At 52.1% G+C, this 13,465-nt stretch overlaps 1 protein-coding gene across 3 annotated transcripts in view; it reads left to right on the top strand.

Moving 5' to 3' along the window:
• Positions 1-13,465, top strand: part of ASIC4 (acid sensing ion channel subunit family member 4) — a 210,355-nt gene that overhangs the window by 111,692 nt on the left and 85,198 nt on the right. Inside the window, exon 1 of one of the 3 annotated variants that reach the window (XM_053400831.1) lies at positions 5,584-7,654. The exons of 1 other annotated variant lie outside the window; for it this stretch is intronic. In XM_053400831.1, the coding sequence (XP_053256806.1) occupies positions 7,079-7,654 (576 nt within the window). In that variant the 5' untranslated portion in view covers positions 5,584-7,078. Of the gene's footprint in view, positions 1-5,583; positions 7,655-13,465 lie in introns of those variants that run through there. One more of the 3 variants, XM_053400859.1, reaches the window with a different exon arrangement.

Genomic DNA, 13,465 nt, shown 5'->3' with positions numbered 1-13,465 from the left:
AGGTGCAGTTTAGCAGTTTTAAACATAAAAGCACTGAGCAATATGTCTTCAGCTAATAAAAGGTTTGCAAATGTTCGAGTCTACCCATAAAGCCTATTGATTGGAAACTGTAGGGAGACTTAGGCCTTATCCAAACTTACTTTTGCCCCATTGTTTCCAAACACAAATCCATGCTTAAAAGCTCCTTGTCTGAGTGTTTTTGTTGTTGTTCTTTTTGCCCCAGAGCTTTCCCTGCAAAAACCTGCTCTTTAGCACTCACAGTAAATGTCAATTCGGGTTTTCCACAGATTTTTGTTTGCTCCGACTGAGCTTTAAAGAGTGGGTTTCCACAGGGAAAACTCTGGGACAAAAGATGTCACATTTGGACACTGAGCTTTTGAGTGCGGACCTTTCCTTGAAAGAGTGAAGGAAAGGTAAGTGTGGATAAGCTCTTACATTTAGCACACACTAGAATAAACTTTGCACCTGTTGAAAGACCTGGGAACAAGTTTTCCAGGGAAGATCTGGAGACACATCTTCAGGATGTGTGGATGATAAAATTCAAATGAACATCTAGCCAGTGTTGTTTTAGAGTTATGCTGAGTTCTGGGTCCATGCAGGAGATGTAATTATCTTTAAAAAATTGGTGGACTTATTTATGTACTTACCTTATTTCATGCCATGCACTTTTGATCCCAAATGACCTCCTCCCCATGCAGCTTGCAGATGCAAGCAAGAAATAATAAAGCAATACAACAGTATCTAGTAAAACAGTTTTGAACAACATCACCACCACCATCATAACTTAAAAAACATAGTGTCAGCATCCAAAAGCATCCTTAAAGAGCCAAGTTAGTGATGACTGGGCCAGGCGGGCCCACCGCAGAAGAAAATTAGAAGAACCATAGCACAATAACTGAAGAAGCCCTGTCTCATGCCACACAGTGAAGATCCTCTGACACTGAAGGCGCAAAGAGACACATGTGGGATTGTGAAGTCCTTCAGATATCTTAGTTTCAAACAGGTGTCAAGGACTACTCTCTGGTAATGATCCTATAAACCTAAGCAGTGGTATGGTAGTTCCTTAGTAAAGGTAAAGGGACCCCCGACCATTAGGTCCAGTCATGGCCAACTTTGGGGTTGCGGCGCTCATCTTGCTTTATTGGCCGAGGGAGCCGGCGTACAGCTTCCAGGTCATGTGGCCAGCATGACTAAGCCACTTCTGGCGAACCAGAGCAGTGGACGGAAACTCCGTTTACCTTCCCGCCGGAGCGGTACCTATTTATCTCTTGCACTTTGACATGCTTTCGAACTGCTAGATTGGCAGGAGCAGGGACCGAGCAACAGGAGCTCACCCGGTCGCGGGGATTCGAACCGCCGACCTTCTGATTGGCAAGTCCTATGCTCTGTGGTTTAACCCACAGCGCCACCCGCGTCCCTAGTTCCTTAGTAAGCAGCCACTATTTTTTTTAAGGGTGTAGGGAGTAAGTAAGCTGTTGTTGCTCAGTGGTGACAGAAATGCACCCTGTGTATGCCCAGAGGCAATTTTATTGTAGGCTCAGCTCTAGTATTGGAAGCAGATTCTTGGGTTGCATTCTGGCATAGGTGAAGCCCTGGGCCGGTTCTGTTTTTCTCTGTACAGACTGGATTTTTGTTGGTGAGTTAACTTGGATGGAGGTAAATAGGCAAGGCTGAAGAAAGGATGGAGTACAACAGGACACCCACAGTATGTGAGATATCTACCTACCTACCTATCTACACACTCACACTCCACTGTTTTAAAAGTCCTTCGTGCCCTATAGATATGTATGTTAGATGGAAATGTCCAGGCTGGTATTGACCCTAGTTCCCCCACACCATTAAATATGTTTGGCCAAGACTTTTTTACCAGTACTCTTGTAAGAATTACTGAGATTCATATATGTGAGCTGTTTTGAAGATTTAAAAATTATTACATACATGCTAAGTGTCCTGATCATTATTTGTGAAGCATCCATCATCCTGAATTGGAATTTGCAAATTGTGAAACCAAATCCACAACTTCCCAGGCAGCTTAACCAATGCATATTCCCTCCCCATTTTTATTTTGCACTGAATCATGCAGGGCATGACACTTTGATTGTATCCACATTCTTTGGAAGAGTAGCTGTGCTGTTTGTCTAGTAATGTTTGTGTGGTGTATGTGGGTTTTTGATGTTTTTAAAAAAGAGAAACCCCATTGCCTGACTAACGTTGCATGGGGCCTGGATGTATTGGGTGCTCCCCCCATTTGCCCTCTCTGCTGCCCACCCAGCTATGCACCCGCCTGCCTGCCATCCCATGCTCCTTCCTCTTAGGCTTCTCTGTGCAAAGAGTTGAACAGCCTGCAGAGGAACCAGCCATGATGGCTGCACCAGCCCCTCTGGCAGCACATGTATAATTAGACTGGACATCTTGTCATCCCGGATCTCCCCAAAGCAGTGCTGCCTGCCGCCCTCATTGAGAGCCTGACCTGCCTGTGATAACAAGCACTGCAGGAGGGGCACCAACCAACCCTTCTCTCTCTCTCTGCCGCAGGTTCAGGAGGCTCTGCTTGGCATGAAGCAGAGAGACTCATGCTTCGACCAGCTGGGCTCTGCAGCCACATTGCCTTCAATTAGATCAAAATTAATGATAACTCCCAGATTTGAGCCCCTTTAGGCATGGGGCTGAGCATGCAGCTGGCATGGTCTGAACCAGGGCAGAAGAGGGACCTGGGAAAGGGATGTCGTGCAGGCTCCAGCCAGGATGGGGCCAGGATCCAGGGACCAGCAAGCTCTCAGGGTGGCTTCTAATTCATTGCTGCTGCCACCTGCCCACAGTCATGATGGGGCAAGGATGTCACCCAGGGGAGCAGCTCTGCCTGAGTCAGCACAGGGGGAGCAGAGTTACTACCTTGTCAGGCTTATAGCTGGGTTACTTAATATTTCCTTAAAAATAAAATAAAATAAAATAAAATGAAATAAAATAAAAATCTTTATCTGCCACCTGCATGCCTTTTCACCTGCTACTGGCTTGCCTACTTCATCACTCTCAAACTCTGGGAAACGGCTGTTATTAAAGTGGGGCAGGTTTATGCTTCACAATGCCTGTTTGAGGATACTTCCTCCTCTTGCTATGGGATGCTCGGTCAGCAGGGAACGTTTAGCCCTTTTGCTGGCAAGATCCAGGGGGGTGTTATTGTTTTTATGTTGATTTTAAATATTGTGATCTTTTCTGTGAACCACCCTGAGACCTTCAGGTATAGGGTGGTATATAAATTCTAATAATAATAATAATAATAATAATAATTATTATTATTATTATTATTATTATTATTATTATTATTATTCAGCACTAAAGAGCAAGCTTTCTAGGGGAAAGTGGTGGGGCAAAGGCATAGGATCCAGTTGGACAAATGGATGTGCGGATGAACCCTAAGTGGCAGCCTACACTTCTCCCTGCTAAATTTGGATTTTCCCAATCCCTGAATAATCTGATGGGAGGAGGATCCACTGAAGCACATAGTGTGGGTGGGCATTTTGGGTTTTTTTTTTACATGTGTGGTGACATTTTGCCATCTATTGTCTCACCCCCTACTTCCATTTTGCTTCCATCAGCCCAAAGGAAAAGATGTAGCCTGCCTTTTCCTACCAGTTGTTGCTTGAAAGCACATTCCCTGTATTTTTTAAATAGCTTTTTTTGTACAGAACTGCTTTTGAACAAAATAAATGTATTAACAGCAAAATTAAAATTTGCACTTGTGAGTACAGAAGAATCTAGACCCTCAGTCTAGACCGGCAGTCTTAAAGAGACACAAACAGTATTTAGTTTGTTTTTGGTTGTTAGTTTATGTTGTTATTGTTTTGTGGATTATGAGTGCTGTAATGCTTTGTGAATTTTATGACTTTTCTTGTGGTTGTGCTGCTTACCCTATTTTTTAGTTGTTTGGTAAATAGAAGGTGATTGTTCTTTTGATTTGTAATTGTTTTACTGATGATTTGTTAATTGTTTTATATGACTTACGTTGTTATTGTGGTGTTTATTATGTCATTTATTGTTTGTTAGCTGCTTTGTGACCCATCTGAGTGAAAAGCAGCATAGAAATATAATGAATAAATGAATGTGGGCTCCAAAGAAGGAAGGGAGAATTTGGGGCGGGGGTGGGGAGAGACCAGCATGTAAAGGAGTCGGCATCACCCGTTCCTCCCGTCTACCCCTCCACTAATTTCCAGGCAGAATCCTAGCAGTGGATGTAACCCTCACCCGAATCTTTCTGTCTTTCTTCCGTCTCTGCATTGATTAATCGCCTCTATCACCTCCTGACACCATACTTGGCACTCACTGACTAGAATTTTCGCAAACGTTGAACGGATGGAAGAAATGCATTGTTTAACACGGTTGTGATAAGGCAGAGTGATTAAAGAGTGGTAAGGGTTAACTCATCGGCATTAAGGGATTCGGAACCCGGGAGGCCAGAGAAGCGACCCCCGCCTGCTCCCCGCCTCTGACCGGACTCTTTCTGCATGTCTGAATGTGGCCTCCAAGAAATAAACTTGAGCAGTCCGGGCAGAGGGGACGGTGCTTCCTGAAGAAGGTAGACGGGGTCGCCCCTCCGCCCCACCCCATTGATTTAGGACCCCCGCCCTCTCCCGTTATTAATATGGTGGTTCCCCCCCTTTATTCCCCCTTTCCCCTGCCTCGGTGGTTTCCGTCTCCGTCTCCGTCCCCCGTCGCCCTCTCCTCCTCCTCCTCCTGCCGCTGGCCTGGAGCCACCTTGGCCTTCCGCCCTGGGCATCGATCAGCGCCCGCTGCTCAGCCAGGAGAGACCTGTCCTTCCGTATTGACCCGCGGGAGGGACGTGTGTATTCCGTGCCAGTCGATTGCAGGGATCGAAGGCGTGTGAGCGTGGCGCTCCTCGGTCCGGATTAGCCCGCTGGCATCGGCCGGGCGGAGTGAAGGTCGCTGTGACCGGCTGAGCCTCGGGGCGGGGGTGGCAGGGCCGCGGGGCTTCCCACGGCGAGAGTCCGCGCGGTTCCTGTCTCCTCGCAAGGCGCGCTTTCCGCCGCTGCTCCCCCCCCCCCCGTCAACAACAAGAACAACATCCCATTCTCAGGGAAGTCGGACACGGGTCTTGCCCCAGCCAAGCTGGGGGTGGTGGTGTTGGGGGATCACCCTCCCCACAGCTGAGAGAACACGCGCTTGGCGTGCAGAAGGGTCTCCGGGCGCAACCCCCGGATCTCCCTAGCTGAGCAGCTGCCAGAAGCCGCCGAGAGCCACCGGCGGCGGCGGCGCGAAGTGGGCCGCTGGCCCGGCTCCGCAAGAGGGCGGCTTCGCAGCGAGCGCAGCGCGTGGGGCTCGGCTTGCCGGCAAGAACTTTGCTGGCTTGAGGCTCTCCGGAGTCCTGGGCTGCCGGCGCTTCCTCTCCTGGGCAGAGTTGGCGCGTCTGTCTGTCCTGGCCACCGCCGCCCCACCCGCTAGGCCGCGCTGCTCCCCGCCCTCTCCTCGCAGTCTCGGCCCCCTCTCCCTACTGGGCACCCCCAGGCCGCCTCCTCTCCCTCCTCTGCTCGGCCTCCCTGGTCCCGCGCCAGCTGCAGTTGCCGGTGGGGGTTTTCCCTGGCCCTGATTCCACTTGGCCAGGCAGGGGCGGGGAGGAGGCGGCGGCAAACAGACCCTTTTGCAAAAGCAATTAGAACTGCCTCCTAAGCAAACGGGACTGAAGGGAATCAATGGTGCAGGGAAAGCGGCTGCGCTGCAGGCTGGGTCTGGGCAGTGCCGCGGTCCCGGCTGCGCAGCCTTCATTTTCCTCCGGAAAGCACACGCACACACCCGGACCCGCTCCTCCCCACCCCGCACCCCCGCGCCCCGCACGCCTGCTCCTGCCCTAATCCCCAGCAGCTGCGCTCCCTCCCTCCCTCCGATCAATAAGCCTTTCACTTTTTGCCTCTTGTTTGTTCCGTGGGGAGCGGGATCGATGGGAGGAGGGGGCGTCTCCTCGTTTCCGCTCCCCCTCGTTGGCCGCTCCTTCTCCAATTAGTCAGCCCTGGAGCCTGCGGGCGGGGGGGGGTGTATTGCGTGTGAGAGCGTGTGCGTGTAGGGGGTTGTTGTGCCGTCGCTGCCCGTTGGACCCGAGCACCAGCCGACGACGCGGGAGGAACGCAGTCCTCTTGTCGTCTTCTTCCCTCTCTCAACTTTTTCCTCCCCTCTCTCCTTTTCCTTTGCTTCCCTTTTGCATCTTTAGCGAGCAGTTTTTCAGATCAGCGGAGATGGAGGAAGGTAGGAATTAGGCGGGGAGCTGTTAATGGGCAGCTGCCTTGGGCACTAGCAAGGGGTACTCACTTGGAGGAAGTGGGTGGCAGGCAGGGAGGCAGAGAGAGAGAGAGAGATAACCTGTTCTGCCTGAAGAGCTTGAGCAGCCCTGAGCAGCAGCAGCAACCCCAGCAGAGGCTGCCTTGTGCTGCTGCCTCCTTTCCTTGGCACAGACTTTGCCAGCTTGCGAGCGATTCAAACAAGTGGCTCCAGCATCACTTTGGAGTGGTGGCTCCAGAGAGCGAAGAGGCTCCCGCTGCCCGGCTCTTCCTTCCTTCCTTCCTTCCTCCTTGCCGCTTGCCTGTCTTTCGCGAGCTTCCCCCGCTTCTTCCTCCCTCCTTCTCCCTCTATTTTTTTTATTTGAGGATGAAATAATGTTGACATGCCTTGAATTATTAAGTATCCCCTGGATTTTATTAGCACACGATGCCTAAATGCTGCCTGTATCTGGTGGGGTCTTAACCGGGTGTGCAGAGGAGCGGCAGCGGCACACACAGCGGCACAGGGAGCGGCGGCAGCGGCGGGCAGCTCTGACAGCTGGGCTTGTGCAGATAAGCGGACGGAAGCACCAGGAGATCACTAGTGAGACAAGGCACCGAGGCAGAGCCCTCCGTCTGGGAGCTCCCAAGAGGCTGGGTCAGGCTCCCCGGTCCTGCTTCACCTCCTCAGCTGGGCTGACTAATTTAGGGGCGTCCTGCAGCAGCCAGGGGAGAGCGGCCGGTGCCGGGCACCCCAGGCTCCCGCTGCCTCCCCTCGCTGGGGGGGTAGCGTGCTGCCTGGTGCCTCAGCACAGATGCCGATTGAGATTGTCTGCAAAATCAAATTTGCAGAGGAGGATGAGAAGCAGGCGGCGAAAGAGGAAGGGGACAAGGAGAGCTTGCTAGAGGAGCCCAGCCAGCCACACCACCGTGACCTGGCCGCCTTTGCCGGGGCCAGCACCCTGCACGGCCTGGGCCACATTTGCCGCCCAGGGCAGCTGGGGGTCCGCCAGGCCCTCTGGGCGCTCGCATTTGTGGCCTCTCTGGCCTTCTTCCTGTACCAGGCGGCCCGGTCGGCGCTCTTCTACCTGGAGCACCCGCACGTCACCACCCTGGACGAGGAGGCGACCCAGAAGATGATATTCCCGGCTGTGACCATCTGCAACATCAACCGCTTCCGCCACTCGGCCCTTACTGACGCCGACATCTTCCACCTGGCCAACATGACTGGGCTGCCGCCCAAGGACCGTGATGGACACAAGGCCTCTGACCTGCTCTACCCCGACCCTGACATGGCCGATATTGTCAACCGCACTGGGCACCAGCTTGAGGACATGCTCAAGAACTGCAGCTTCAGCGGCGAGAACTGCTCTGCAGGGAACTTCACAGTGGTGAGTACTCATTGTGCCTTTCCTGCGCTCTCTAGGGCATTCTGTCAAACACTGGTTGGAATGAATGCATTCCTGGTACCCATGTTTATGCTAAGGTTGAGTTTGCGCCTCAAGTTTCACTGTGGGAGAAAGTACAGTAATATAGGAAACTGCCTTATATCGAGTTGAGACACTTGTTCTGCCTAGCTTAGCATTGTCTACACTGACTGGCAGCGGCTCTCCCAGGTTTCAGAGAGGAAGTCTTTCCCAGCCCTACCTGGAGATGCCTGAGATTGTATGTGGGACCTTTTGTGTGCAAAGCAGATGCTCTGGCAGTGAGCTGTGGCCCTTCCCCAAAGAGCAGATTTTGTGGCCCATGAACAGCTCTAGAGCATGGGTGATGGGACGCCAGGTGCGTCAGGTAAGATGCAGGCAGGGAATACCGCTGTATGCAAGACATATGAGGAAAAAGAGAGGCATGGAGATAAGCAGATCGGGCACTAAAGGAAATGCCCACTTCTGGTCTGGGCAATTCTTTTTCTCTTGCTAGAGTAGCTTGAGACAAGGAAGAGGGGATAACCCTGTAAGTTAGGTGAGGAAAGCTGTAAGTCTGGGATGGGGAACCTGTGGCCCTCCAGGTGTTGTTGGACTCCCATCATCCCTGACCATTGGCCCAGCTTTCTGGGGTGGAGGGGAGCTGGAGTCCAACAGTCTCTGGGGGTTTGCAGGTTCCCACAAGCTTGTCACAAGCTCTCCAGGTGCTTGGAGAAGATGGGAGCTCCCTGGGCAGTGCTGGCTACACTTGGTGGTTCCAAGATTTTGTCTTTTGTATCCTCAGAGATGCCGTTCTTTCCCCATTTGAAAGCAGACTGTGCCCCCAGCTTGGTGCCCATGGTGGCACTGTCGCGGTCCTGGCCAGGGTGGCACAGCAACCACTCCACCTTCCTCTTCGTGGCACTTTTTCTGGCATGGCTGTGCCTGCACTATCAGGGAGGCTTCCCGCCGGGTGGAATGAGCTGGCCCCGCGCTTGCTCTAATATTGAGTCTGAAAATCACAAATCCCCGCTGTGGTTTGGGGAAATAAATGTGCTGAGCGGGCGGAATACCTGATGGGACCCTTTTCAGACCATAATGACTCTGGAAATGAGCTGCTTCTCTCCTGCGGACATTGGAGGCTGCTTCGCCTTCTGATCACTGTGTGCGGAGGGGTGGGGGGGGAGGGTGGTGCAGGGCAGGGAGAAGCTTGGAAGGTGAGGCTGAGAAGAGAGAAGACAGGGCCATGCATGAGCACGCACGCCAAGTGGATCTAAAGACTATCTTCCTCTCCGGGGCCTGCCACAGATGTACTCTCTTGTCCCAAACACTGCTATGGGGGTGCGTGTCTGGTATGGCAGACCCAGAGGAAACACACGGCTCAGGACCCAGGAGCACACCGCACCTCCCCTGGGCCCTATGCGAAACCTGCCCCACAGTTAACAGGGGTTGTCTGCTGTCCTTGGTCGCATGAGCCCCTTGCAGGCTGTGTCAGAATGCCAAGAGACTCTCTAAGTTTCGTGGGTCTGTGCTGCACTCACAGTTCAATTTTTTTGCTCAAAATCAACACTGAGAATATTCTGCAGTCTGTAAATATTGGACAAATGAAGCTGTAACCCCTGGAAATCCTGCTCTAAGTAATACTGCACACCTCTTGACTTTGTAACCTTTTTGCTGCTGCTGTTACTGGAATGTAGCTACAGAGGGCTTTTCTTCGGAGCAGCAGGATGGGGGTGTTTAATATTCCCCTCCCCTGTGTTGTTTTCTTGATCCACACCTGCCCCCTCCTCCAGCTGCTGTTTGCTCCATTAAGGGAAAACGCAGGACAAACAGCAGTTCAGGAAGAAAGGATTTTTCAGCAAAAAAATGATGCAGCAAGGAAGGGTTAAGCACCTCCCTTCCCTTCCAGCCGCTGAAGGAACTGGCAGTCCCCTGTGACTGCATTTTAGTAAAAATCAAGGAAGCAAGCAAACAAATGCAAATAAATAAATGTTGGAAAATCCAGTCACAATTCCCTCACATAAGTTGTCATGGACCCCAGAATTTCACCAGAAATTGTCTACATTTTCAAACAAGATTTTTGTCTCATGGAGGGCTAGAAACTTGCTTTTTTATTGTTAAATGGAAGCTTGTATTCCCCCCCCCCTCCAGCATGCTAAATTCTGGCCCAGGACTAAATTCTGTGCTTATGGATGGATGATGGATGGGGGATGCCCCTCCGGTGGGCACCCAGTGCCAGAGTCATTGCTTTGATGTGCGTGGTTTCAGGAGGGATATCCCGCGATGGCCCCTTGGGGGCACCACACTTAAAGGGCAGCGGGCTGGGGGAACAGGACCCAAATCTTCACTTTTGGGCCGGTTTTGTTAGTAGCGTGGGATATCTGATTTTAACCCGTTTCAGCAGCTGCAGCTCTGGATTCTGAGGGATCCACGAAAACGAAGGGAAATGGGGCGTTTGTGGGGTGGGGTGGGTGTGTAGAAATTAGGGACTAAGTGGCCGTGTGGTTCGGCAAGGCCCCTGAGGAGGCAAACATAGTCACCGTTCTCCTTTGGAAGGAGCTGCCGCCAGCGCCTGCCCTCGCTGTGGCTGCTCTCCCTTGCCTCGGCTGCTGAGCTGCCTGCCGCTCGCGTCGTTGCATCGCATGATGAATCCCCTTTAAAGATCCTGTAAGTAAGAGCCGCGCTCGGTAAATGATCTCCCTCTATTTAGCGTCACAAATCCACATTCTTTATGGGACGGCAAATTAAGGGGCCGCCGGGAAGATTCCCCAGCGTAAGCATCTCGTGTGCAGTAAAGCCCGGCCAGCGTAGTAAATCTTGGTGGGCCGTTTGCTGAGCCGCAGCAGCGAGCCTCCCTCTCCCCGCACCGGCCCCAACTCCTGGGCACCCTCTGCTCTGTTGGAGCTGGGGTGGGTGGGAGGACTTGCCTTGGTGAGTGGGCTATGCGCACAGGAAACGTCTTGCTCCTCCACCACCTTCCCTGCAGTGATGGCCGCTGAATGTGTGTGTGAACCCCGTACCTTCGGCTCAAGAATAGCCCCCCCCCCTTCCATCACTTGAATTGTGCAGGGAAAATCAATTGGCTCTTTGTCCTCTGCTGGACAGGAGATTCCCCAGCAGCCTTGTCCTTCCCTTGCACTAGCTGAGCAGGGTGGGAGGGAGGGAGGGATTGGCAGGTTCTGCTTCAGCCCCTTTCCTTCCCCAGTGTCTGCGCAGGGGGAGGGGGCATGGAGGGGTCACAGGCACTTGCCTCTGGGCAAAAATGGGATGGGCACTTAACTCCTTCGGCACTCATCAGGCTCAGTAGCAACCCCTAACCAGCCACTTGGGCTGGACCTGATGCTTTGTGGCTCAGTTTGTCCTACCTTGGCTGTTGTGAGTGGATCTGGACCCCATTGTCCATAAGCAGAGGGGGTCCTATCCTAGGGCTGCCAGGGACAGCCCCCTATTTACAGGGCAGTCTGCAGCTTCCCATCAATGCCGGCCCTAAAATTTTGGGCCCTTTCTCGCATATGTTTATGTAAAGGAGTGCAAGGTGCAAAGAGCTTTTCAAGGATAAGAGGTGCGGTTGATGGAGAGGTTATGAAGGGAGGACAGAAGGAAGTTATTGGGAGGGGCTTTGCTCTGAGGAGGGGGGGGCAATGGAAGCTTGTGCAGATCCACAGGAGGGGGATGTGCTCAGGCACACCAGTGTGCACACTCAGAAGAACAATTACCCAGCTGGCACCTGCTCTGCAGGGGTTCCTCTTCCAGCACTTGTAGGGGAGGCTAATGCATTTCTAAAAAATTGGAATCGATGTCAAAGGTGGTGTGTTTTTTGGTTCTTCTTCTTCTTCTTCTTCTTCTTCTTCTTCTTCTTCTTCTTCTCCTTCTCCTTCTCTATTTCTTATTATTTTAAATCCCTTGCTGCCAATCTCATCATCCTGTGTTTTTTTTTGGGGGGGGTAGAGCATTCTGGGGAAGGTTCCTAAGTATTGGTTGTTGTTTCTATTTCCCATCTGATCAAGTCTCTTTTCTTCAGTCCTGGGGAATTTGTGGGGCATTTGGAAGGCAGCTCTCCATGGGAATAACAGGGTTTCCGAGCTGTAGCCACCCGTAGGGAGATTGGAGTTGTGTGTGTGTGTGTGTGTGTTTGTGGAGGGAAAGGTGACGTGGGTGTGCAGACAATCAAAATGCTGCAGTTGTGTCTTGCAAATCATCCAAAGAATTAGAGGACGACGTGTGGATGAGATAGCGCGGGGAGAGCAGGAAGGTCTGCAATCCTGATTAAAAAGTGCTGCCTAAGAGAGGACTTTCCTGCAGGTCTACATTTTCAGAGGGCTTTGTGGATGTGAGGGTGCTTCCTGCACTAAACTGCTTTGCTTCAGCTTCTCCAAAGTGGTTCCTTGCCTGGAACTCAGGGCGTTTAGAGGTGAGAATGAGCCAGGTTCAGAGAGTGTAGGCAGATGTTGATCCTAAGGCATCCCTGGCTCTACACAGCAGGGATCCCTGCCTGGTGGACTGTGGGCTCGAAACACAAAAGAACACATGTGTTCTCTCTCTCTCTCTCTCTCTCTCTCTCTCTCTCTCTCTCTCTCTCACACACACACACACACACACACACACACACACACCACCCCCTCCCCCAAATTGCTGTTGCTCAGCCTGGCTTTGCCGCCTCGTTCCCCAGCTGTATAATCAGTGGCACCCCGTCTCGGTGCTGGGGCTGGCAATGACCTTTCCTCCACAATCGTACTTAATAAATGTCACATTTTCCAGCCTATTTTTACTCTGGGTAAATGAGTTCCCTGCGCCGCCTCCCCCTCCACCTGCCACCTCCTGCCTGCCCATTGGTGCAGCTCCCTGGCCACCACTGTTCAGAGGCAGCCGTGCAATCCATTTCCCTAACCCCAGCCCGCACAATGGAGAGAAGTGAGAAAAGGAGGCTGCAGGCAGTCCCAGGCAGTCCCGCTAGTGTCGGTGGCTTGTAGTTGGGAGGTAGGTGGCAGAGGGGAGAGAGGGAGGATAGCCTGCTTCCTGCCAACAGAAGGAACATGGGTCTGCCTGAGGAGAGAACAAATCCCAGAAGGATGTAAGAGTGGGCAGAGGCAATTTCTGCTTTGTTAAACAAGCGGCTGGATTTATGTGGCCCGTGGCAAGCGTTTGGACTTGTTGGCCACCCATGCATTTTGGCATCTCACAGAGGGAAAAGGTGGGGTTGGGGGCTGCCTTTGCATACAAGGGTCATCCTCCCTTTCTTGAGCCCTCTTGCCTCTCCACCATCTTTTACTCTTCACCCCCAGTGCAAATTGCATCCTTAGCAAATGTACTGTCCTCTGATGACTTAAGGAGCTATCATTGCCACACTGCTTTGTCATGCTGGCTGCACCGCCTCTTCTCTAGAGTTCCCTTGCTAGCCCCAAAGCCAGCACAGAGTGGTGTCTGCATCTGTTGCAGATGACATCTCCATATCCCATCCAATTTGATGTTTGCGTAGCAGCATAGGAAGCTGTCTTGTACCAAGTCAGAGACTTGGTTCTTCTAACTCAGTATTGCCTACACTGATTGGCAGCAGCTCTCCAGAGTTTCAAGCAAGGGGACTCTCCCAACCCCATATGGAGTTGCTGGGGATTGAACCTGAGACCTTCTGAATGCAAAGCAGATATTCTATTACTGAGTTGTGGATTTGCTTCTTTATTATCTATTCCTCCTTCCTTCCAAGGAGCTCATGGCAACATAGGTGGTTCTCTCAGTCTTCCCAACCCATTTTATCCTCACGGCAACCCTGTGATGTAGGTTAGGTTACAAGAGAGTGACTGG

The sequence above is a fragment of the Podarcis raffonei genome, chromosome 1 (assembly GCF_027172205.1).
Source record: "Podarcis raffonei isolate rPodRaf1 chromosome 1, rPodRaf1.pri, whole genome shotgun sequence".
Taxonomy (NCBI): domain Eukaryota; kingdom Metazoa; phylum Chordata; class Lepidosauria; order Squamata; family Lacertidae; genus Podarcis; species Podarcis raffonei.
Note: the sequence above shows the minus strand (reverse complement) of the source record. Positions and strands in the feature narration are given on the sequence as shown.